Source organism: Hyaena hyaena, unplaced genomic scaffold, assembly GCF_003009895.1.
Source record: "Hyaena hyaena isolate Hyena2069 unplaced genomic scaffold, ASM300989v1 scaffold_0, whole genome shotgun sequence".
Taxonomy (NCBI): Eukaryota; Metazoa; Chordata; class Mammalia; order Carnivora; family Hyaenidae; genus Hyaena; species Hyaena hyaena.
This window is the reverse complement of record NW_024080632.1, coordinates 6,088,558-6,114,008: the sequence shown is the minus strand read 5'-3', so window position 1 is coordinate 6,114,008 and position 25,451 is coordinate 6,088,558. Positions and strand designations below refer to the sequence as shown.

Genomic DNA, 25,451 nt, shown 5'->3' with positions numbered 1-25,451 from the left:
ATATTTTTTAAGATTTTATTTCATTTTGGGGGCGCCTGGGTGGCTTAGTCGGTTAAGCGTCCGACTTCGCTTAGGTCATGATCTCGCGGTTCGTGGGTTTGAGCCCCAGGTCGGGCTCTGTGCTGACTGCCGGCTCAGAGCCTGGAGCCTGTTTCAGTCTGTGACTCCCTCTCTCTGACCCTCCCCTGCTCATGCTGTCTCTCTCTCTCTCTCCTACAAATAAATAAAACATTAAAAAAAAAAAGATTTTATTTCATTTTGAAGTAGGCGCCATGCCCAACATGGGGCTTAAGCTCACAACCCTGAGATCAAGAGTCTACCAACTGAGCTAGGCAGGTACCCTCATAAGATTTTATTTTTAAATAATCTCTACACCCACTGGGAGGCTCAAACTTACAAACCTGTAAGTCTCATGCTGTAAGTCTCATGCTGATCAAGAGTCTCATGCTCTGCTGACTGAGCCAGCCAGATGCCCATTAATTCTAGAACATTTTTGCTATCCCAAAACAACCCTTGGAAATTGTGAATTGTCACTCCCTATTTCTCCCTTATCTCGGCTCCTGACCTGGAGACCACCAATCTCTTCTGTGTCTCCCCCGATTTGCCTATCCCAGACATTTCACATGAATGGAATTACATAATATGTACATTTTTGTGTCGGGCTTCTTTCACTTAGCATGATGTTTTCAAGGTTCACCCACGTTGTAGTCTGGGTCAGTCCTTCATCTCTTTTTACTGTGGAATGATAGTCCATTGTACTGGATATGACTAGATTTTATTTTTCCATTTATCAGTCGATGGACATTTGAGTTTGTTAGGGGTTGAACTGTGTCCTTCAAAAGTTCCTGTGCTGAAGTCCTAATCCCCTAGTACCTCAGAATGTTACTGTATTTGGAGATCGGGTCTTTACAGAGTAAAGAATAATTGAGTAAAATGATGACAGTAGGGTCATCCAATGGGACTGGTGTGTTTAGGACAAGAGGAAATTAGGACACAGAAACACTGAAAGTAGATTATGTCAAAATACAGGGAGAAGACAGCCATCTGAAAGACAACGAGAAAGGCCTCAGAGGATACCAGTTTGGCCGACACCTTGATCTCAGATTTCTGCCTCCAAAACTGTGAGAACATCAATTTCTGTCGTTTAAGCTGACCAGTCTGTAGTACTTTGTTACAGTAGCTCTAGGAAACTAATAAAGGGTTGTTTCCACTTTTTGTCCTTTATTCGTAATGCTGCTGTGAATATTTGTATACAAGTTTTTGTGTGGACATATATCTTCATTTTGCTAGGAGAAATTCCACCTGGGAGTGGTGTTTGCACAGTGAATTTTTACATATGTGTATGCCCTAGCTACTACCACCCAGATCAAGAAATAGAAGATTTCTAGCACTAGAAAGTTTCTTTACACTGCATCCTTATCTGTCCACATCCACTGGGTAACCAGTCTTCTGACTTCTACTATTTATGAATAGTTTTTGCCTATTTCTGAACATCATGTAAATAGAATGACCCGGTATATACTCTTTTCTGTCTGACTTCTTTCACACAATGTTTTGATTGTTATATTCATCCATGTTCTTACATGTAGCCTTAGAGTGTTCATTTTCATTGCTGCATAACATTCCACAATTTATTAATTATTAATTATAGTATGTGACAGTATATAGTATATTATTTATAGTATATATTACAATTTATTAACTCATTCTAATTTTTTAAAAAAATGTTTATTTTTGAGAGAGAGAAAGAACATGAGCAGAGGAAGGGCAGAAAGAGAGGGATACAGAGAAATCAAAGGAGTCTCCAGGCTCTCTGTCACCACAGAGCTTGCTTGGGATCCTCTGTCCCCCTCTCTGTCTACCCCTCCTCCTCAGGCTCTCGCTTCCTCTCTCTCTCTCAAAAATAAATAAACATTAAAAAACATGACACTCATTTCTTTTTTCAATTTTAACTAAGCTCCATTCCTGATACGGGGCTTGAACTCACAACTCTGAGATTAAGAGTTGCATGCTCTACCGACTGAGCCAGTGCCTCACCATTTATTTCTATTAGGTGTACAGCCAAGAATGGAATTGCTAGGCTGAGTTGTGTAATATGCATTTATTTAGTTTTTTCTCATTAAAGATTTTATTTATTTATTTTAATTTTTTTAAACTTTATTTTGAGAGAGAACAACGGAGGGGCAGAGAGTGAGAGAGGGAATCCCAAGTAGGCTCTGCAGAAGCAGCACAGAGCCTAATGAAATCAAGAATCGGGCACTCAACCACCCAGGTGCCCCAAGATTTTATTTTATTATTATTTTTTTTAAGTTTATTTTGAGAGAGATGGGGGAGGGGTGGAGAGAGAGGGAGAGAAAGAATCTCAGGTAGGCTATATGTTATGAGTCCAGAGCCAACAAAGTGCTTGAGTCCATGAAGAGTGAGATCATGACCTGAGCAGAAATCAAGAACCAGACACTCAATTAACTGAGCCACTCAGGCACCCCCCTTTCTTTCTTTCTTTCTTTCTTTCTTTCTTTTTTTTTAAAGTAATCTCTATACCCAACGTGGAGCTCAAACTCACAACCCCAAGATCAAGAGTCACATGCTCTACTGACTGAGCCAGCTAGGCCAGCCTAGCTTTTGGTTATTAAAAGTTCCAGCCAGGAGTGCGTGGGGGGCTCAGTCAGTTAAGCTTCTGACTTGGGCTCAGGTCATGATCTCACAGCTCCTGAGTTCAAACCCTGCATCGGGTTCTGTGCTGACAGCTCAGAGCCTGGAGCCTGCTTCAGATTCTGTGTGGCTCTCTCTTTCTGCCCTTCCCTGCTCATGCTCTGTCTCTGTCTCTCTCAAAAGTAAATATAAACCTTAAAAAAAAAAAGTTCCAGTCACCTGAGGCACCTGGGTGGCTCAGTCAGTTAAGCATCCAACTCTCAATTTTGCCTCAGGTCTTGATCTCACACTTTGAGCTCTGTGCCTGGGCTGACAGCCTGGAGCCTTTTTGGGATTCTCTCTCTTTTTCTTTCTGCCCCTCCCCTGCTTCAGCACACACATTCTCTCAAAATAAATAAATATAAAAAAAAAAGTTTAAGCCACCTATGTGCCTATTAATATTTCTAGTTTTTGTGAGTTGATTTTCAATTATTTACGGTTTGTTTCATTTTTTTTCTACCTACAAGTCTTGGGATTCTATCTTCTTGTATTTCTCAGTGACCCCAAGGGATGTCATTAGCCTGTCATTTGATGATTACCAAGAGAGGTTTAGACAATTGATTAGCTGGAAAGAGGAAATAGGGTCTCTGCTTGCGAGTAAAGGGGAGGGAGGAATGTAGCTCTTAGGGAGGCAACCCACAGTATCTGCCACAGGAAGGGCACTCACCACACATATTTACCCTGTTGATGGAGGTAGGGCTTTCAGGGAGGGCTTTAAGCATCCGTTTTGTTTGCTGTTTTGCACATGGTCACAAGTATATTTATTTACTGCTAGAGAAATACTTGTGAAATCACTAACAACCAACTTCCTAATCAAGGTGCCAGGCCCCAAAATGTTTACATTATTTTGTCAGTTCTGAAGTGGGGGGGAGGGGCACGGCTAGGAAACTCAGCTGACAACTGGGTACTTATACATATTCATAAGGAGAATGGAGCTTGGACCTGAGTTCTCAGAGCATGCTGGGAAATTTTTTAGAGTGCCTGGTTACTAGGCAGAATTCCCAGGAGCTGCTGCTCCCTTGCCTGATGGCTTCCTTATCCCTTAGATGCTTGCACAGAGCCTTTCCAGTGTTGAAAGGAGACGTCTTAGGATCATTTGGGTTGTGGTCTGCTTTTCCAGAAAACTTCTCAGTTCTCTCACCCTGATGCTGCCTAGGAAAGTACTTTCCATTCCCTGGAGAGAAAAACATTAATGCTTAAATCATACTTTTCAGATGGTTGTTTGAAGACTGGTAGGGTTAGCATCCTTTGGGGCAGGGAAAATGTAAAACTGCAGGTGCCCCGGTCCACTCCCCACTTATTAGATACAAATTTCTGTGGCGGGGTCCCAGAATATTCATTTTAGAAGTTTGTGGGTGATTCTTGTGCTCAATGAAGTTAGAGAAACCTCTGGCTTAAGTGATCAATTAAAGGAAAATTATCACAGACATATTCTTGAAACAACTATATCCAGTCCCATCCACCTGCTCCTGACAAACTTGTCATCAAATGACAGGAGTATCTTGCAGTTTTACCTAGCCACCCTTGGCCCCCACCCTTGTTTCTTTTTGTTACAACCCGTCTGATTTCCCTCATCCTTCAAGGCTTAGGTTTAGTTTCACATATTCCAAGAAATCTTCCCAGAAATCTGTGTAAGTTGCCTTTCCTCTGGCCCCTATTGCTTCCTGTGATTACCCCACAACGCCTAGAAAGCTTCAGTATTGTTGTCCAAGCAGGCACCTGTTTGTCCCATTATACTGAAGCAGTTTCTGGAAGACTGGGCTAACATTTTTTTCATGGGCATAGCTGGCACCTAGCATAGGGTGGGGCACACAGTAAATGTTGAATAAAGGCAATAATTATCTATTATGACTAATGCTTTTTATGCCCTTTTAAGAAATCCCTGCTTATCTCACCACAAAGGTATTTTTCTATGTTTTCTTCCAGAAGCCTTATTCTCTTATTCTTCACATTTAGGTCTATGACCCATCTTGAATTAATATTTGTGAATGGTGTGAGGTAGGGGTAAATTGTTTGTGTTTTGTTTTGTTGATAGTCTATTGCTCCGTTTACTGAGAGGAAGATTCTTTTTTCTATTAAATTGCACTTGGGACTTTGTCATAAGTCCTTTGATCATCCGTGTAGGAATCTATTTCTGGACACTTTGTTCTGCTAATCTACTTGTCTATCTTAAGCCAGTATCACACTATCTTAATGATTATAGCTTTGGGGTGCCTGAGTGGCTCAGTGAGCTAAGTGTCCAACTTCAGCTCAGGTCATGATCTCACGGTTCAGGAGTTCGAGTGTCACGTCGGGCTCTGTGCTAACAGCTAGCTCAGAGCCTGGAGGCTGTCTTTGGATTCTGTGTCTCCTCTATCTGCCCCTCCCCTGTTTGCGCTGTCTCTCTCTGTCTCTCAAAAATAAATAAAAATTACTAAAAAACTGATTATAGCTTTAACAGAAGTCTTGAAATCTGGTAATGTAAATCCTATGTTCCTCTTTTTCAAGATTATCTTGGCTATTTTAGGTTATTTGCATTTGCATACAAATTTTAGAATTAGGGGCACCTGGGTGGCTCAGTCAGTTAAGTGCCTGACTTCAGCTCAGGTCATGATCTTACGGTTTGTGAGTTTGAGCTCCACGTTGGGCTCTATGCTGACAGCTCAGAGCCTGGAGCCTGCTTCAGATTCTGTGTCCCCCTCTTCCTCTGCCCCTCCCCTGCTTGTGTTCTGTCTCTCTCTCTCTCTTAAAAAAAAAAAAAAAAAAAATAGAATCAGTCGGTGAATTTTCTGACTGGTTTTAAACTATTATCTCTTATACTGTATCTTACCAGAAAATTGACCACACAGCAGCACTATTTCCCAGAGGCTCCTTAATTTTGTTATTTATTTATTTATTTATTTATTTATTTATTTATTTATTTATTTATTTATTTTTCAGAGGCTCCTTCATTTTAAATCGAAGGCCAACTTCTTGGCATCCAAGTAGCCAAATGCAGCTAACAAGGCTCTCCCCAGAGTTCAGCAACTCAGAGGCTGAATAGAGAAAGTCTAGATTTAGAACACAGAATCCAGCTAGCTTGGCAAATTCCTTATTTGGGGCCCCCAGCTTTGACCTGCTCTGGAAGGGAGCCTGTAAACTGTTCCATGACTAGACAGAAGTGCATATGGAAATTTAATACATGATAAAGATGGCATTGTGTTCTTTGTGAAAAAGATGGATTATTCAATAAATGAGGTTTGGAGCAACTGGAAAAGATAAAATAAAATTGGAACCCTACCTCATTATTCATACTGAAATAAATTCCAAACAGACCAAAGATTTAAATGTTAAAGACGAAACTATAAAAATACCAAAAAAACCTCATAAAGTAATTTTATTTTATTTTATTTTTTAAAGTATTTTTATTTATTTCTAGGAGAGAGAGAGAGACAGACAGCGTGAGCAGGGGAGGGTCAGAGAGAGAGGGAGTCACAGACTGAAACAGGCTCCAGGCTCTGAGCTGGCAGTCAGCACAGAGCCCCATGCGGGGCTCGAACCCACGAACTGCAAGATCATGACCTAAGCGAAAGTCGGTCGCTTAACCGACTAAGCCACCCAGGCACCCCTCATAAAGTAATTTTAAAATAATACTGGAGTGGGGAAATGCTGCAAAAAAATAAATTAATTAAATATCTCTTCATTACAAAACAACCCATATCCCCCAAATGAAAAGGCAAACAATACACAGCAAAAAATATTTGAAACACCCATTTATGGCATAAGGTTAATTCCCTTAACATATAAAGGGTGACTATAAAGTAATAACAAAAGACTAACTATCAGAAAAAAATGGCCACAGGACATGACCAAATTGATAGAAGAAAATGCATTACAAATTGGTCTTAAACATATGAAAGTATGCTAAATATCATTCATAACTTGAGGAACATGAATTAGAATTACATTGAGATATCACTTTTCACTGTGAAATTGTCAAAGATGCAAAAGTTAGAGAGCACACTGTGTAGCAAGGAAAACTGGCATTTCTACACACTGGTTGTGAGAATATAAACTGGTACAACTTTGTGAGGTACAATTAGAGAATATTTATTCAAACGTGAGGTGAAAAGAATTTACGGAAGCATATGAATAGTATGGTAACATTTATAGAATTTTTAAAGAAAGCAAAACTATCATATATTGTTTATAGGTATATGCATTTGCAAAATAATATTAAAACATGGAAGGAAAAATGTCTGCCAATAGTATAATAGTAGTTATCTCTGGAGAAGTAGGGAGGGGAAGAGATAAAGAATTGTATGTGCAGTATCAAATCTCTATGCTTGCAAAACGTTAATGTTTATAAGAGCTGTGTAGTATGTATACATGGGTACTCTGTTTTATAGATCTTGAAACATTTTAACATTTTTTAATTAAAAAATATTGCTTATAGAAGGCAATTATTTGGGTGATGGAAATGTTCTAAAATTTGATTATTGGAATGCACAAAATCATTGAATTGTGCACAGGTGAATTTTATGGTATGTCATACTTCAATGAAGTTGGTATAAAAATGATAGCGATAGCTTACAAAAAGTTCACATTCATATATTCATATTTGCTGTTTTATTAAAAAGTAATTAAAATGAGGGGCACCTGGCTGGCTCAGTTGGTAGAGCATATGACTCTGCATCTCAGGGTTGTGAGTTCAAGCTTCACAGTGGGTATAGAGCTTACCTTGAAAAAAATTAAGACGAGATCCATCTTAAAAATATATATATACGTAAAAAAACCCCAAAATCTGTCTTCTCTGAATTTGGAAAATGGCCTGGGCAATTTGGCATTCATGTGCCACCTGGTGGACAGAATTGGAAGTGCTGGGATGGATTAAAGAGGTAGGAGACTTCAGACATACCCTTTCTTTTTCTTTTATTTCATGTTTTTATTTTTTATTTTTGAGACAGAGAGAGACAGAGTGTGAGCTGGGGAGTGGCAGAGAGAGAGGCAGACAGAATATGAAGCAGGCTCCAGGCTCTGAGCTGTCAGCACAGAGCCCAAAGCAGGACTTGAACTCATGGACTGTGAGATCATGACTTGAGCCAAAGTCAGACGCCCAAACGACTGAGTCACCCAGGCGTCCCTCCTTTCTTTTTCTGATGAGGAAACTGAGTGAGGCCCAGAGTTATACTGCAAATTACTGGCCGAACCAAGACTATAACTCTGGTTCTCTCAACTCTTATCTCCCGGTTTTGTGTTTGCCTTGAACTCTACCTTTAATTCTGTGCCCACTTTGTACTTTTGGCCTCCTTTATGCTAAGTTATGTGTTTGGACCCAAACCTGTTTGATTTCAGAGCCAGGATTGCTGTTTATTCTACTGTCAAAGTGTAGGGAATCAACTGTGAAAAATATCACTTTTATTCCGTGAGGGTTAGGATGAGGCATTGAAACATATCCATCAAGGGGCACCTGGCTGGCTTAGTTGGAACAGCATATGACTCTTAATCTCTGGGTCATGAGATCAAGCTGCCATGGTGGGTGCAGAGATCACCAAAAAATAGACAAACAAACAAACAAGAAAAGTAACATATCCATCAAGATGGAAAAGAAAAAGAAAAACTAGAAAAGTCATTGGGTGGAAACACCCACAATCAGTACAACCAGTGCCCCATCCCATGTCTCCCAGCTTTCAGGCACAATGCACCTATGTGCTTCAAGCCCTTGAGCAAGAATTTCTCACCAGAGCAAATCTGCCACCGAACAGGACAAGAATGAAGGGCGCACCTGCTTTTCCTAAGTTAAGAAAATGGAAACTACCCTTGAATGAGCACCTGCTGTATGCCAAGCATTTCCTCATACTGTAGTATCACCTCCAAAAATTCTGAGTTCCAACTTGTACAGGAAGATGGGCTTTTGGCTCCCATGGGGGTCATCTCCTTTGTTACGTGAAATGATTTAGGTCTGCTGAAGGGCGTGGAGGCTGCTGCTTAGGCAGGAGCAGGTAAGGACAGGCCCAGAGCCAGGTCACTGCTTCAGCCTTAGGCGCTGAGGACATGGGGTAGGAATGGGAAACGAGAAAGGCCAATTCATCCTACTTGGATGCCAAAGAGGCTTTTGGGGTGGAGGGAAACATATTCCATCCAGAACAGTGACTCAAGGATCTAGAGGCCTTGGTTAGAGAGGCTCATAATGCTCTAGCCTTGCCAAGTTCAGGGAACAGGGTATTGAGCCCGACAGCGCTCTTCTGGGGCAAGGCCAACAAAGGTAACCCGAGAATGTATCTGAGTAACCACAGTCCTGGCCAGAAGCCTCATATGTGCCCCTACTTGAAGGTGCTGTATTTTTCCATTCTGGGAAATTCTTAAAACGCAGGTGACTCACCAGCTCTTTCATTTACACCAAAGATGAGCTCCAGCCCTCCTCCCTCCTCTCTCTTTTCCAAGCCCAACCTCAGCCTGGTCCTACCTGGCCAAATCACCTCAGAGTAATCCTGGGGTCTGTTTATCTAGGCTCTCACCCTCCACTCTTGCTGGTTAGCATGATTTGGGGAGCATGGATTCCTCCTTGGGCTAGGGCTGCCGGATTTAGCAAATAAAAATATAGGACATCTGGTTAAACATAAATTTCAGACAAACAATGATTATCATTTTAGTGTTAATACTCCCAAAATACTGCATTTTATTTTAGCTGACATTCTATCCTGGGAGTATTTAAATTTCTTTCATTATTCCAGCGCAGGGTTTAACAAACTTTTTCTGTAAAGGACCAGATAGTAAACGTTTTAGCCTTGTTGGGTCACTGTTGGGTCTCTGTTGCAACTACTCAATTCTGCTTTTGTTGCACCAAAGCAGCTACAGACAATACATACATAAATAGGTGTGTCTGTGTTCTATAAAATTTTATTTATAGACTTTGACTTTTGAATTTTATATAATTTTCACATGTTATGAAATATTCTTCTTTTGATATTATTCCCAGCCATTAAAAAGTGTAAAAACCAAGGCATCTAGGTGGCCCAGTAGGTTGAGTGTCTCACTCGATTTCGGCTCAGGTCATGATCCCAGAGCTGTGGGATGGAGCCCTGTGTCAGGCTCCACACTGAGCATGGAGCATGCCTGAGATTCTCTCTCTCTCTCTCTCTCTCTCACTCTAATTAAAAATAAATAAATAAATAGTAAAAGCCATTCTTAGCTTACAGGTTGTACAAAAACTGGTAGAAAGCTAGGTTTGGTCTACAGGTCATAGTCTGCCTACCTCTGATCTAAAGCCAAAGAACTCAATTTTTGTCTGAATCCAAATCACCAGAGGATTTTTAACAATACAGATTGCTGGGCTCCACTCCTAGAGTTTCTGATTCAGTAGGTCTGGGACAGTGCCTAAGAATTTACATTTCTTTTTTTTTCTTAATGTTTATTATTTTTTTAAGAGAGACAGAGGCAGAGTGTGAGCAGGGGAAGGGCAAACAGAGAGGGAGACACAGAATCTGAAGCAGGCTCCAGGCTCTGACAGCACAGAGAATGACATGGGGCTCAAGCTCACAGACCACAAGATCATGACCTGAGCTGAAGTTGGACACTTAACTGACTAAGCCATCAGGTGCCCCTGCATTTCTTTCTTTTCTTTTCTTTCTTTTTTTTTTTTTTTAAAGTTTGTTTGTTTGTTTTGAGAGAGAAAGGGTCAGGGGGGCCGAAGAGAGGGGCGGGCAGAGGATTCAAAGTGGGCTCTGTGCTGACAGCAGAGAGCCCGATGTGAGGCTCAAAGCTACGAACTGCAAGATCATCACCTAAGCCAAAGTCAGACAAGATCATTGCCTGAGCCAAAGGCTCCAGGCTCTGACAGCACAGAGACCGACATGGGGCTCAAACTCACATACCACCTGAGCTGAAGTCGGATGCTTAACCGACTGAGCCACCCAGGCACCTCAGAATTTGCATTTCTAAGTACCCAGGGGCTGCTGATATGGCTAATTAGGGATCACACTGACGAAGAAGAAAACCACTTCTCAGTAATGCCAACCTCCCTACCTGGGGTATTTAATTTATTTTTTTTTTAAGATTTTTATTTTGGGGGTGCCTGGGTAGCTCAGTTGGTTAAGCGTTGAACTCTTGATTTCAGCTCAGGTCATGATCTCGCGGTTTGTGAGTCTCACATCAGGCTCTGCAATGACAGTGAGAAATCTGCTTGGGATTCTCTCTCTCCTTCTCTCTGTCCATTCCCTTCTTGTTCTCTCTCTCTCAAAAACAAATGAATAAATATTTTTTAAAAAGATTTTTATTTTTAAATAATCTCTATACCCAACATAAGGTTCAACTTTACAACCCAGAGATCAAGAGTCACACACTCTACTGACTGAGCCGGCAAGACACCCCTATCTGGAGTATTTTAAAGCCTCCTAAGCATTAGGAAGGATTTTCCACGTAGACCACAGATCATATCTTTGTTGGAGAGCTTCCCATTCTCAGTAAGAATTTCTCCATGCTGAAATTTTCTCTTTCACCTAGTCTTTTTTTTTTTTTTTTATGTCTTTATTTTATTTTGAGAGACAGAGACAGAGAGCAAGCAGGGGAGGGGCAGAGAGAGAGACACACGCACACACACACACACAGAATCTGAAGCAGGTTCCAGGCTCCAAGCTGTCAGCACAGAGCCTGATGCGGGGCTCAAACCCATGGACTGTGACATCATGGCCTGAGCCCAAGTCGGGTGCTTAACCAACTGAGCCACCCAGGTGCCCCTCAGCTAGTCTTAGGATACAGCTAGGCTGAGAGTTTCTTATACATTTGCTTTTGAAAAAAATAGCTCTCCCCAATTATTAACAGTGATGCATTTACGGGGCACCTGGGTGGTTCAGTCGGTTGAGCGATCGACTTTGGCTCAGGTCATGATCTCATGGTTAATGAGTTTGAGCCCTGCATCAGGCTCACTAACGTCAGCACAGAGCCTGCTTTGGGTCCTCTGTCCCCCTCGCTCACTCTCTCTCAAAAATAAATAAAACATTAAAAAGTTATGCATTTAAAATCTTTTTTTTTAATTTTTTTAATGTTTTATTTATTTCTAGGAGAGAGAGAGAGACAGCGTGAGCAGGGGAGGGTCAGAGAGAGAGGGAGTCACAGACTGAAACAGGCTCCAGGCTCCGAGCTGGCAGTCAGCACAGAGCCCGATGCGGGGCTCGAACCCACGAACCGCGAGATCATGACCTAAGCGAAAGTCGGACGCTTAACCGACTAAGCCACCCAGGCGCCCCATATGCATTTAAAATCTTTTATTTTGTGGGTTGCCTGACTGGCTCAATCAGTAGAGCATATGACTCTTGATCTCAGTGTTGTGAGTTCAAGCCCTACATGGGGCATAGAGATTACTTTAAAAAAATCTTTTATTTTGAAGTAATTTTAGATTTGCAGAAAAGATGGTAAAGTTTACATATACTTCTTGCTTGGTTTTTTTGCTCAGTTTTCATTAATGTTAACATCTTATATTGCCAGTGTACAAGAGGCCAACAACAGTACAAAACTACTAAACTATTCGACTTTATTTGAATTTCAACTATTTTTCCACTACTGCCCTTTTTCTGTCCCAGGATCTCAACCAAGATATCCCATTACTTTAGTTGGCGTGTCTCCTTAGGTTCCTTTGGCCTGTGAGTTTCTCTTTGTTTCCTTATTTTTCATGACCTTGACAGTTTTGAAGAGCACTGGTCAGATTTTGTAGAATGTCACTCAAATTAGATTTGTTTAATGTTTTCATCATGATTACTCTAAGTTTATGGGTTTCCTGCACAAATACTACAGAAGTGAAGTTCCTTTCTCATTATCTCATAGAGAGGGTAAGATATGAACACGAATTATTACTGGTAATGTTACCTTTGTAGGGAAGGTAGTTTTTACCAGGTTTCTTTTTTTTTTTTTTAATGTTTTATTTATTTCTAGGAGAGAGAGAGAGACAGACAGCGTGAGCAGGGGAGGGTCAGAGAGAGAGGGTGTCACAGACTGAAACAGGCTCCAGGCTCTGAGCTGGCAGTCAGCACAGAGCCCGACGCGGGGCTTGAACCCACGAACCGCGAGATCATGACCTAAGCGAAAGTCAGACGCTTAACCGACTAAGCCACCCAGGCGCCCCAGTTTTTACCAGGTTTCTTAACTGTGAAGTTACTACTTTTCCTTTTCTATGCTTAACTCTTTGGAAATTAGTAATTCCAGAGTGCAGAGTGCAGATTTCACCACAGACTTACTGTGTGACCTTGGGCAAACTACCTAATACCTCTATGTTCCAAAATTTTCATTTTTTCTCCCCAAATCGTCATTTAATTAATTAACATTAATAAATTATTAACATTTATTTATTTATTTTTTGAGAGACAGAGCGTGAGCGAGGGAGGGGCAGAGAGAGAGGGAGACACAAAATCTGAAGCAGGCTCCAGGCTCTGAGCTGTCAACACAGAGCCTGATGTGGGCCTTGAACTCATGGACCGCGAGATGATGACCTGAGCCAAAGTTGGGTGCTCAACCAACTGAGCCACCCAGGCGCACCCAAATTCTCTTTTAAAATGAAGATCAAAATGATATCTATTCCACAAGTTTCTAAGAGTGAAATGGGAAGATACATGTAAAAGAGCTTAGCACAGTCTCTGGCACATAAGTGCTCAATAAATGCACACTATATTATTATTGTTACTATTATCATTAGGTTTTTTTCTAGGCATGTATATTTAAATTTTCATAGCAATTGTTATTAGGTGCCTGGGTGATTCAGTTGGTTCAGCATCTGACTTCAGCTCAGGTCATGATCTAGAGGTTCGTGAGTTCAAGCCCCACATGATGCTTGCTGCTGTCAGTGCAGAGCTGGCTTTAGATCCTCTGTTCTCCACCGCCTGCCCCCCCCCCCCGCCCCAGGCTGGCACTCTCTCAAAAATAAATAAACACTAAAAAAAATTAATAGTATTGTTAACTTACTGTTATGATGGATTCTAAAGACTTTTGAGGGGCATCTGCAGGTTTAGTCAGTAAACTGTGTGACTATTGATCTCAGGGTTTTAAGTTCAAGCCCCACATTGGGTGTACAGTTTACTTAAAAATAAAATCTCTCAAAAAATGTAAGGGGGCGCCTGGGTGGCTCAGTCATTTAAGCGTCCGACTTCTGCTCAGGTCATGATCTCATGGTTCGCTGTGTTCGAGCCCCACGTTGCGCTCTGTGCTGACGGCTCAGAGCCTGGAGCCTGCTTCGGATTCTGTGTCTCCCTCTCTCTCTGCCCCTCCCCTGCTCATGCTCTCTCTCTCTCTCAGAAATAAATAAAACATTAAAAAATGTAAAGACTTTTGATTTAGATCCTTTAATTGGTAATTTTTAAAGAGTGGTCCTCAGATTGAATCTCTTGGAGTAGAATCCAGGAAATGTTTATCAAGTTCCTCATGGGATTCTGATATGCACTTGAAGAATCATTTTCTTGGACACTAAAAAGCCCAGAGAGGGAGAGGGAAAGAACACCAGTAGAAGGGGTCAATCCCAGTTGTGGTGCAGGGGCTGACTCTACTCAGAAAGACCTAAGTTTGAATCATAGTGGCATTAGGTTATGAGTCTAATGAGCCTGGCACACCTAACTGGCTCCCTCCCTCTCCCACTCCAAGTTTTTTTTTTTTTTTTTTAAAACGTTTATTCATCTTTAAGAGACAGAGAGCAAGTGGGGGTGAGGCAGAGAGAGAGAGGGAGACACAATATCCGAAGCAGGCTCCAGGCTCTGAGCTGTCAGCACAGAGCCCAACGTGGGGCCTGAACTCCTGAACCGTGAGATCATGACCTGAGCTGAAGCTGGACACTTAACTGATTGAGCCACCCAGGTGCCCCCCGCTCCAAGTCTTTTAAATATTTATTTATTTTTGAGGGGGGGGGGAAGAGAGAGAGAGAGAGGAGAAGGAGAATGGGGGAGGACCAGAGAAAAAGGGAGAGAATCCCAAGCAGGCTCTGCTCTGTCAATGCAGAGTTGGATGTGGGGCTCAAACCCATGAACCATGATCATGACCTGACCTGAAATAATGAGTTGGTTGCTGAAGGAGTGCCTGGGTGGCTCAGTCAGTTAAGAGTCTGACTCTTGATTTCAGCTTGGGTCATGATCTCAGGGATCATGGGTTCCAGGCTGAGTCGGGTTCTGTGCTGACAGTGTGGAATCTTGCTTGAGTCCTTCTCTCTCTCTCTCTGTCCCTCTCCTTCTCTTTATCTCAAAATAAATAAACTTAAAAAAAAAGAATCAGTTGCTCAACCAGCTGAGCCACTGAGACATCCCTCCCACTTCAAGTCTTTGACAATCGTCACTTTTTCAGCTAGGCCTTTCCTAACTACATTATGCATACAAAATTGCCTTCCCCTTCCACTCCCCATTCCGTTTTACTTTCCTGAGAATCATTTATCACCACCTAATATGCTATCTATTTTATTTGTGTCTCTTCCACTACAAGTAAAACTCTATTTACTCTTCCATGCCAAAAACGGAGCGTGGCACATAATAGGCATTCAGTAACTTTGTATTGTATGAATTGAATTACTTTTTCCCTCCAGTTTTATTAAGGTGCAACTGAGAAACGGATTGGTTTACTATTAATCTAGGATGCTTCTTAGCTGCCTGAGCCCCACGAGGGATGAAGGGATCCTGAACTTCTCAGGGAGATTAAAAAAAAAAAAAAATATATATATATATATATATACACACACACATTTTAAATGTTTTTATTTATTTCTGAGAGAGCGAGAGAGACAGCGTGAGCAGGGGAGGATCAGAGAGAGACGGAGACACAGAATCTGAAACAGGCTCTAGGCTCTGCGCTGTCAGCACAGAGCCCGACGCGGGGCTCAAACCCACAAACCGTGAGATCATGACCTGAGCTGAAGTCGGACGCTTAACCGACTGAGCCACCCAGTCGCCCTTCAGGCAGATTGTTAGTGTTGATAAACCTCTTTTTTTTTAAAGTTAGCTCCGTGCCCAACATGGGCCTCGAACTCCCGATTCTCCCCTACCCCCCGCCCCCTGAGATCAAGAGTCGTGTGCCCTACTGGACTGAGCCAGCCAGGCGCCCCTGATCAGCCCCCCTCCCCCTACTGTCCCCTGGGTCACTCTCTCAGAGGAGTTCCTAGTTCCCCAACAATTACTGAAAAACAAGTCTAACTCTTCCTCCTTCGGGTACAGAGCATAATCACAAGCAGGGGCAGCCGAGCCCCAACTTTGAGCAAGACTTTTCCTTTCCCTTCCTCACTACTTAGTACATGACTCGGAAGGGATTTCAATACCAACAGCCGCTTCTTCCAGCCAGGTTGACTCCATCAGCACCAGGGAGAAAAGTTTTCTATAGAAGACGCCACTGCGGTACCAGAAAGGGTCCGGGGGGGTGAGGGTGGGGTGGGTCTTCCCTTTTTCCGCCGGCGCCTTTTGTCGCAGCTCCGTGACTATCGCGATAGAGGAGCGAGATCGGCGCTGGCCCTTTAACAGCCCCTTCCCGGGGACCTGCCCCGCGCGTGCGCACTGCGGTTCTGCGCTTGTCATCATGGCGACGCGGGGCCATGTGCAGGACCCTAACGACAGGCGCCTCCGGCCCATTTACGGTGAGTGCCTGGGGCCAGCACGGTTGTCGGCCGAACGCGTCGAGGGCTGCTGAGGCCGGGGCAAAGGTCCTGGAGGGGCGCGGAGGGGGCGGGCGCGGAGTTGGCGGGCGCGGGGGACCGACCGCGCGGGCCTCTAGGCCGCAGCCACGGGCCTCGCGTAGGCGCCGGCCGGGCCTTCCTGAGCCGTGCGGTGGCAGCGGCGGGGTCCCGGCAGCGGCAAGTCGGCGGAGCCGGCCCGGCATTCAGGCCCCTTGAGAGACTACTCTCTCAGAGACCTGCGCTGCCCGTAGGCTGCGTTGTACTAAGTAAGACCCACGGTCTCAGGTGGATCCCGAGCCAGGTGGAAGCTGGCTCCGGCGTGAGGGTGCGACGTTCTGCTTGAGGGAAAATCCCTCACTAAAGAGTTTTCACTACGGGAAGCGGGCCTGGGGGGTTGTCTGACTAGCGGTGCTCGGTGCACATGGAGAAACTGGTCCAAAGAGGGGAAGGGGCTGACGCAAGGTCACCCCGATCGAGTCAGGAGCAGGCCCGGATTCGAGGCTCCCTATCCAGGGCTCTTTGGTGGAGAAACAGCTGCTCTGGGCGCACGTGGGAGGCCGCGGCGGAGGTTAGGGAGGGGTCTTGGGCCCAAAATAGCGGTGAAGAGACTGTGGTAACTGGTGTCTGAGGGGCATGCGGGGCTGCTGCAGGGCTTTTCCTTTCTGCAGTTTCTCTGGTTTTCTCTGCAGCTTGCCTTCTGCTTGCCAAACGGATCCCCCTCCGTAACGCTTCCCTCAGCCCGCGGGCTTTCAGACCTTGATGTCATCCTGCCACCCCGGTTATGAAAAATCGACAGATTTGAGTCAGGAGAAACGCCTTTTCAATAACCGAGTTGTTCTGTAATTGGACAGTAACCCTTTTTTGCAGTTTTTCTCATAGATGATTGGTCTCTCTCACTTAATGGTGAGGAAGGCTTCAAGGTCAGCGCTTTTGCCGATAGACCCCGCGTTTATACGGTAGATGTTAACTAAATGGAGATTTCTCCCTGTAGCTGAGATCATTCAATTTTTTTTCCGGGAGGGGCAACTTTATTTCTGGCGCAGTTGGTCCTGCTTTTATAATTTGTATGATGCTTTACTCTCACATCTCGTTTGATTCTAGCAACAACCCGGTGAGGTGGGAAATAATAGCTAATGTGTAGAGACGATAATTATGCCGTTCTCTGTCATTGGCCCTTCATATAGGTTTTCTCATTTAATTTTCACACATTCTTATGAGGTGGGTAGTTTTTTCAGTGTCCCCCTCCCCCACCTTTCCCCCACAAATGAGGAAGATGGGGCATTGTTGATGTGTAATTATTTGCCTAAGGTCACTCAGGTCACATTTGATGGAGCTAGGATCTGAACCCCAGGGGGCTGTGCTATGCTCACCCTCTTAACCACTGCTAGAAGGTACCTCACTTTGAGCTGAAGACACTCAATTGCCAAAAGTCACGCAGGTGGTGAGTGGCAAAGATAGGACTCTATTTACATGTCCCGTTGGTGCATGTTCTCATTGCCTCCAGTATATGTATTCAGAGGGCACTTTTGAAATGAGGGTGATTGACGACAGGAACTGATCCAGGCAGGGCTCACAATTTCTGGCTTATTAAAACTCTATGCAGAAGCTGCCTGCAGACCTTTTTTTTTTTTTTTTTTTAAGTTTACTTACTTGTTTTTACGAGAGGAGAGAGAAAATCCCAAGCAGGCCTGGACCATTAGCACAGAGCCCGATGCAGGGCTCAAACTCAAATCATGAGATCATGACCTGAGCCGAAGTCAAGAGTTTGATGCTCAACTGACAGTGTCAACCAGGCGCCCCGGACATTTTTTTAAAAGATTATTTATTTAAATAATTTCTACACCCATAATGGGGCTCAAACTTGCATCCCCGAGGTTAAGAGTCATAATGCTCTTCCTGCTTAACAGGCAGCATCCCCCTGTCCCTCCCCCGTGCCTTTAAACTAAAAAGGATTCAGTACTTTTAGGGAATAATTGGATTTCTAAAATTGTTCTTTTTTTAAAAAATTTTAAATTTATTTCTGAGAGAGGGAGACAGAGCGAACAGGGGAGGGTCAGAGAGAGAGGGAGATGCAGAATCGGAAACAGCCTCCTCCAGGCTCTGAGCTAGCTGTCAGCACAGAGCCTGACACGGGGCTCCAAACCACGAACCTTGAGATCATGACCTGAGCTGAAGTTGGACGCCCAACCTACTGAGCCATCCAGGCGCCCCTCTAAAATTGTTCTTGAGGACCAAAGAAAATGCCTTTGCTGTCTCATAAGTTATTTAGAAATAACAGTGTTTTGAACTACCCAGTAAGAAAAACCATGTCTATTTCATCTTGCTAATCATTAGGATATGTTAACCAGAAGTGACAGGTCATATTTTCAAAATTGAAGCCAGAATTATGTAGCTTTTGTTATAGCTACATGGGAGAGGATTAGAAGAAGCTTTAAGAATTACAAAGCAATTAAAATAAACTGGCAGGAATACGAAAAGAGAAAGTACTGACTGTCCTTGTCTTCAGTACTTTTGGCCTCCAGACTTTGGTCAGCCCCTCCTTTTGTGTTTAAATATATTAGTACCCCTAACCACTGTTGGTGTTTGAATTCAGACATTTATTAGCTGGTAAATGAAAAGCTTATGGCTTGATTGGTACTGCTTGCCCACCAGTCAGAAGTTCAACAACTGTCAGGATTTCTTGAGTGGTTATTTGTATGCCAACTGTCCTATTAGGTAGTAAGATTATTGTAATCATAATGTAAACTAAAGGCCAGAGATTAACTTGCTCAGAGTCACAGCTATTAAATTGTAGATCTGGGGTTTGAACACAGACATTGTCACCGAGAGCCCAGTCCTTTACTGAGTTCAGAATTAGCAGCATCACTATCTTTGTATAGCATTATTTATACTGCCAACGTTTTAGCATTTTACAACTGTCGGAAACTTGCCTGTGACCTCAGATCTTGCTGGATACTGTTTAGGGTAAAAGTGGACCACACTGTATGGGTGATTAACTGTGAAATTGTGGTTAGTTGAGATGTGGGTTGAAATTATATTTTCAGTGTCTAGGTTTGGAATAACTATTCAGAAATTTCATTAGTTGAAACATCTTCAGAGTCCCTTTAATTACTAATAAATTGGTAAGTTTAGGTATTGTATTTTTGGTATTTGAAAACCACCAATGACCTTATTAGAACACCTACTTTTCATTTTCCTTTTGCTAAAATTACTCTCCTGTGCTATGTGGTTCTTTACAGATTTTGTACTCTCATGTGACTTGGTGAGCTCCAATGCTTTCTTACACCTTTATTATTAATTTTAAGCTATTTATATTTATATTTCTGAGACACACACACACACACACACACACACATCGTGAGCAGGGGAGGGTCAGAGAGAGAGAGACAGAATCTGAAACAGGCTCCAGGCTCTGCGCTGGCTGTCAGTACAGAGCGCGACGCGGGGCTCGAACCCGCAAACTGAGATCATAACCTGAGCTGATGCTGGACGCTTAACTGACTGAGCCACCTAGGTGCCCCAATTTTAAACTGGTTTTAGTGGTTAGGGGAACAAGAGGGGTGGAAGTGATGTGGTGGTCATGTATGGCACGTCATAAATTTGTGTAGAAATCAGGAATTACTAGGTCAGCAATTGCAAAATAGGGAAGTTTCAAAGAAAAAAAATATTCCCATAGTCTTTAGAATGTACATACGCATTTATATTTACTTTCCGGGTGCAAGATCTTTTGTTCTAATCTGTCTTACTGGCTTCCAGTCTTGGATTCTGTCTGGATCAGGTGTAATATACTTCCTAGCTGTGTTTCCTGAATGATAATCACTTCTTTCGTGAGTTACCATGTTTCCCTTTGGTGCCTGGCCAACTCCAGATAATTATTCTGCTGTAGTTCATTAGTAAATACTCCTGAGTCCTCAGTTGGATATGGTATTTATTCTGAACCTTCTGTTGGTCATTGTTAGCTCTGTGAGTTGTGTCTTGTTTTCTCCCCGGAGTGGCAGGGCATCTTGGGGAGTGAAGACTATCTTGTCCTTCTGTAGAAGAGTTACTTGGTACAACCTCTTTTCTTCTGTTTTGAAATTATGACCACTTAAAAAGCTCTGTCTTAGGTCTCTACATTCTAAAAGCATCAGCATGAGTAGGGGAGGGTCAGAGAGAGAGGGAGGCACAGAATCAGAAGCAGGCTCCAGGCTCTGAGCTAGCTGCCAGTACAGAGCCTGACGCAGGGCTTGAACCCACGAACCGTGAGATCATGACTTGAGCCGAAGTCGGAGGTTTAACCGACTGAGCCACCCAGGCGCCCCTTAAATGTTTATTTTTGAGAGAGAGTGAGAGAATGCCCGCACACAATTGGGGAAGGGGCAGAGAGAGGGAACCAAAGGATACAAAGTGGGCTCTGCACTGACGTGAGGCTCAAACTTGGGAACCTCGAGATCATGAGCTGAACCGAAGTCAGATGCTCAACTGACTGAGCCACCCGGACACCCCTCTAAAAGCATTTTAGACTTAAAGATTTTAATGTACATGGGTGCCCGGGTGACTCAGTTGGTTAAGTAACAAACTCTTGATTTTGGCTATCAGCACAGAACTTGCTTGGTATTCTCTTTATGCCCCTCCCCTCCTCTTGCTCTCTCTCTCTCTCTCTCTCTCTCTCCCCCCTCTCTCAAAATAAATAAACACTAAAAATAAAAAGAACAGAAAATTCTTAAAAGAATACATAAAATAGAACATAGTGAGAGCACAAGGCAAGATTAATAGACTAATGCTTTTCATGTCATGCTCTTATGAATGGTTTGGATTTTTTTTTTACCATGGCTTGCCCAATTTTTGTTATTTAAAAAATTAGTTGAGGGGGATCTTGGTGTCTCAGTCGTTTAAGCGTCTTACTCTAGATTTTGGCTTGGATCATGATCTCATGGTTCATAGGTTGAGTGCCACATCAGGCTCCATGCTGGTGGTGTGGAGCCTGCTTGGGATTCTCTCTCTCTCTCCCTCTCTCTCTCTCTCTCTCCCTCCACTCCTATCCAGTTCTCTCTTTCTCTAAGTTAAAAAAAAAATAGTTGAAAAGATTTTGAAAAAACTTTTAATAGAATGAAGCCATCACTAATAATTGGTTCTTTGAACTTCCTGTTGTGGTTACTTTGTATGCACATATCTCTCATTTCCCTGATAGACTACTCAATTTCTAGTAGATTGTCTCCCCATCCCACCGTGCAGTTTGTTCATTTATGTATTCCTTTCTTCATTCAACTCATTTATTGAGGACCCAGTGTGTGTTAGGTACAATGTAGATTCGGGAATGAGTGAGTACCAAACAACACAGCATAGACATGGTTTCTGCTTTCAAGAAGCTTGTAGTTTCAACAGGTTTTTTTTTTTTTTGACAGAGTTTTAAAAGGCAATGTTACACATAATCAATACATTTGTGTTAAGGGCTTTGAAGGAACAATATAGGTTCCTGTGAGTGCATACAATATGGGCATCTCAGCTATTGGGGACAAGACAAAAAGAGATTCTCTGTGGAAGTGACATTTAGAAGAGCAGAGGTTAGTTAGTCAGGCAATGACACAGAGTGTATAAAAAGGACCTGGCTCCACTTGAGGACCTAAGAAAAGGCTTGTGTGGTCGCAGTGTAGAGATTTCGGTGAAATGAGACAAACTCAGTGTTGTAAGCCATTTTAAGAATTTTGAAATTTGTGGGGCACCTGGGTGGCTCAGTGGTTAAACATCTGACTTCGGCTCAGGTCATGATCTCGCAGTTTGGAAGTTTGAGCCCCATGTCAGGGTCTGTGCTGACAGCTCAGGGCCTGGAGCCTGCTTCGGAATCTGTGATTACCTCTCTTGCTCTGTTTCTTTCTGTGTCTTAAAAAAATAAATAAATGTTAAAAAATTTAAACATTTTTTTGAAATTTGATTTAAAGACAGTGAGAAGCACCAGAGATTAACCAAGAGAGTGGGATGATCAAGCTCAATTTTAAAAAGATAGTCCCCCCTCCTTTTTTTAATAAGTAGGCTCCACCCCCAATATGGGACTTGAACTCATGACCCTGAGATCAAGAATCACATGCTCTACCAATTGAGCCAGCTAGGTGCCTCTAAAAAGATAGCTCTGAATACTGTGGGGGAAATAGGTTAAAAGAGGAGGCAAATGTAGCCTGTGAGGTAGGAGCCATCATTCATTTTTATTTTTATTTATTTATTTTTTAAAATTTAAGTTTATTTATTTTGAGAGAGAGAAAGTACGAGTCAAGGAGGGACAGAAAAAGAGAGAGAGAGAGAATCCCAAGCAAGATGTGGGGCTTGAACTCCTGAACCTTGAGATCATGACCTGAGCTGAAGTCAGATGCTTAACTGACTGAGGCACCTCCATCATTCATTTTTAATTTTAACCTCTCCCTGCAGTCTTGCACTTAGTAGGTATTCAACAAAAGTTTGTTGACTGAAAGAATGTTTCATCTACAATTTGTATTCTTTTTTTTTTTAAAAATTTTTTTAATGTTTTATTTATTTCTAGGAGAGAGAGAGACAGCGTGAGCAGGGGAGGGTCAGAGAGAGGAGTCACAGACTCTGAAACAGGCTCCAGGCTCTGAGCTGGCAGTCAGCACAGAGCCCGACGTGGGGCTCGAACCCACGAACCGCGAGATCATGACCTAAGCGAGAGTCGGACGCTTAACCGACTAAGCCACCCAGGCGCCCCTACAATTTGTATTCTTGGTAAAAGCAAGTCTTCTATTTTTTTTTTTTAAATGTTTTATTTATTTCTAGGAGAGAGAGAGAGACAGTGAGGAGAGGAGGGTCAGAGAGAGAGAAGGGTCAGCACAGAGCCCGACGCGGGGCTCGAACCCACGAACCGCGAGATCATGACCTAAGCGAAAGTCGGACGCTCAACCGACTAAGCCACCCAGGCGCCCCGCAAGTCTTCTAAAGCATTTAGGATTTTAAGCAAAGGACATTGTAATTAATTTATTACTTTGTTAATGTTTATTTCTGAGAGAGAGAGAGAGACAGAGTGTGAACAGGGAAGGGGCAGAGAGAGAGGGAGAGAGTCTGAAGCAGGCTCCAAGCTCTGAGCTGTCAGCACAGAGCCTGAAAAGGGCTTAAACCCATGGACTGATAGATCATGACCTGAGCTGAAGTTAGGCACTTAACTGACTGAGCCACCAGGTGCCCCCAAGGACATTGTAATTTAAAGTTGGAGCTATGTGTGGGCGCCTTGAGTGGCTCAGTTCGTTGAGTATCTGACTCTTGGTTTTGGTTCAGGTCATGATCTTCTGCTTCGTGGGATCGAGCCCTACATTGGTTCACACTGACAGCGCAGAACTTGCTTGGGATTCTTTCTTACCTGTCTTTCTGTCCCTTCTCCACTTGTGCTTGCTCGTGCTCTCTCTGTCTCTCAAAATAAATAAATAAACTTAAAAAAAAAATGATGGAGCTATGTTGTGCTCAGCCTTTTTTTCTAAATTGGAGCAATTTCTTTGAAGCTCTTGTAGGAAGTGGAAACAATGCAGGTTGTCAAGAGATTTTCACAACAGCTGCATGAACATACAACAACCTAAAGGCTTTCTTTTTTATTTGAAAGACTGATCTTTTTATTTATTTTTAAAGTAAGCTCTGTGCCCCATATGGGGCTCCCAACTCATGACCTTGAGATCAAGAGGCACACACTCCACTGAGCCAGCTAGGCACCCCAAGACTGATCTCTTTCTTACTGTCAGTATCCCTAAATATGATTGGATAAAGTAACTCCCCTGCCCCCCCTTCTGCTGGACACGTAGACAGGCCAGCATGTGTGAGGGCCTACTGCTGTCTGCATGTTAAGGAAGAGGTGCTTCGGTTCAAATTGTTACCCAGGAAGGTCGGTTCAAATTGTTACCCAGGAAGGGTTCAAATTGTTACCCAGGAAGGTCGCTTGCTCATTCAAAAGGTTTTGATAGTCTCTTGCCAATGATTTGACTCATTGTTTCTCAAAGTTGTTTCATTTTTCTGTCCCATCTGATGCTTCTATCTGTGTTACAGTGTCATTTATGCTATTATGTACTTAATATTTTTCTCTAAGTTGATTTTTTATTTTATTTTTTAAAATTTATTTCTGAGAGAGAGAGAGAGTGTGAGCAGGAGGGTCAGAGAGAGAGGGAGACACAGAATCTGAAACAGGCTTCAGGCTCTGAGCTGGCTGTCAGCACAGAGCTCGACACGGGGCTTGAACCCACGAACCATGAGATCATGACCTGAGCTGAAGCTGGACGCTTAACCGACTGAGCCACCCAGGCGCCCCTCTAAGTTGATTTTTAACTTAAAGTTATTTTAAAAACAATCTGTGTCATTATCATTAATGGAGAAACTGTCACTTGTGCTGAGACAAAAAAGCCACAAAATAAGTAAGATGAAAACAAAACAATGGTGTTGGAGTCTTAACTAGATTCTGGTACTTGTGAAGCTCTGAGTATGAGGTCTTTCTTTCACTATTAAAAGAAAAAAAACATTAGAAAGTATTAAAGAAGTGGGGTTCCTGGCTGGCTCAGTTGGTAGATATGTGACTTGTGGTCTTGATCTTATGGTTGTGAGTTCAAGCCCCATGTTGGGTGTTACTTTAAAATCTTAAAAACAAAAACAAAAACAAAAAAAAACAGTACTAAAGAAGTGACAGGCTAACAAGAATTAACATCTCTGTATTATAAGGGAAACATTGGAAGAGGTCTGGTTTCTCACTATGTCATCTAGTGCCAACTGCAAAGACCATTTAAAAAACATGTCACTCAGAATGGCACCCATACTTTGAAAAGATTGCTTCCACTTAGGCATCATTTTCTTATTGTTTCCTTGGCCTGATTTGTAGATGGCTGGTTCTGACTTAACTCCTATTATAAAGGGAACAACACCAGTCCTCAAGGTCAAACTACATTACCCTTGAGTAACTTTTAAAACAACTTACTAAAAAGACAGACTTAGGATATCATATTTATGGCTTGTTAGCTCCAAGGGCTACATAATTTATATTCCAGAGTTAGTAATGTAGAATGAAAATAGTCTTCCCATCTCGCCATCTAGGAAGGGGGAGTCTGACAGCAGACTGGCTGAATGTAGATGAGTATCTTAGTAAAACTGTTTTGGGTGCAAGGAGCAGAAACCCACTGACACAAGCTCAAGGAAGGCAGGGTTGCTATAAACCCCACTGGGATCC

General features: G+C 42.8%; 1 protein-coding gene across 1 annotated transcript in view; it reads left to right on the top strand.

The window, feature by feature from the left end:
• Window positions 1–16,176: 16,176 nt before the first annotated feature.
• Window positions 16,177–25,451, top strand: part of NAA25 (N-alpha-acetyltransferase 25, NatB auxiliary subunit) — a 73,739-nt gene continuing 64,464 nt past the window's right edge. The window contains exon 1 of the mRNA XM_039250887.1: window positions 16,177–16,234. Coding sequence (XP_039106818.1) covers window positions 16,177–16,234 — 58 coding nt within the window. The remainder of the gene's footprint in view (window positions 16,235–25,451) is intronic.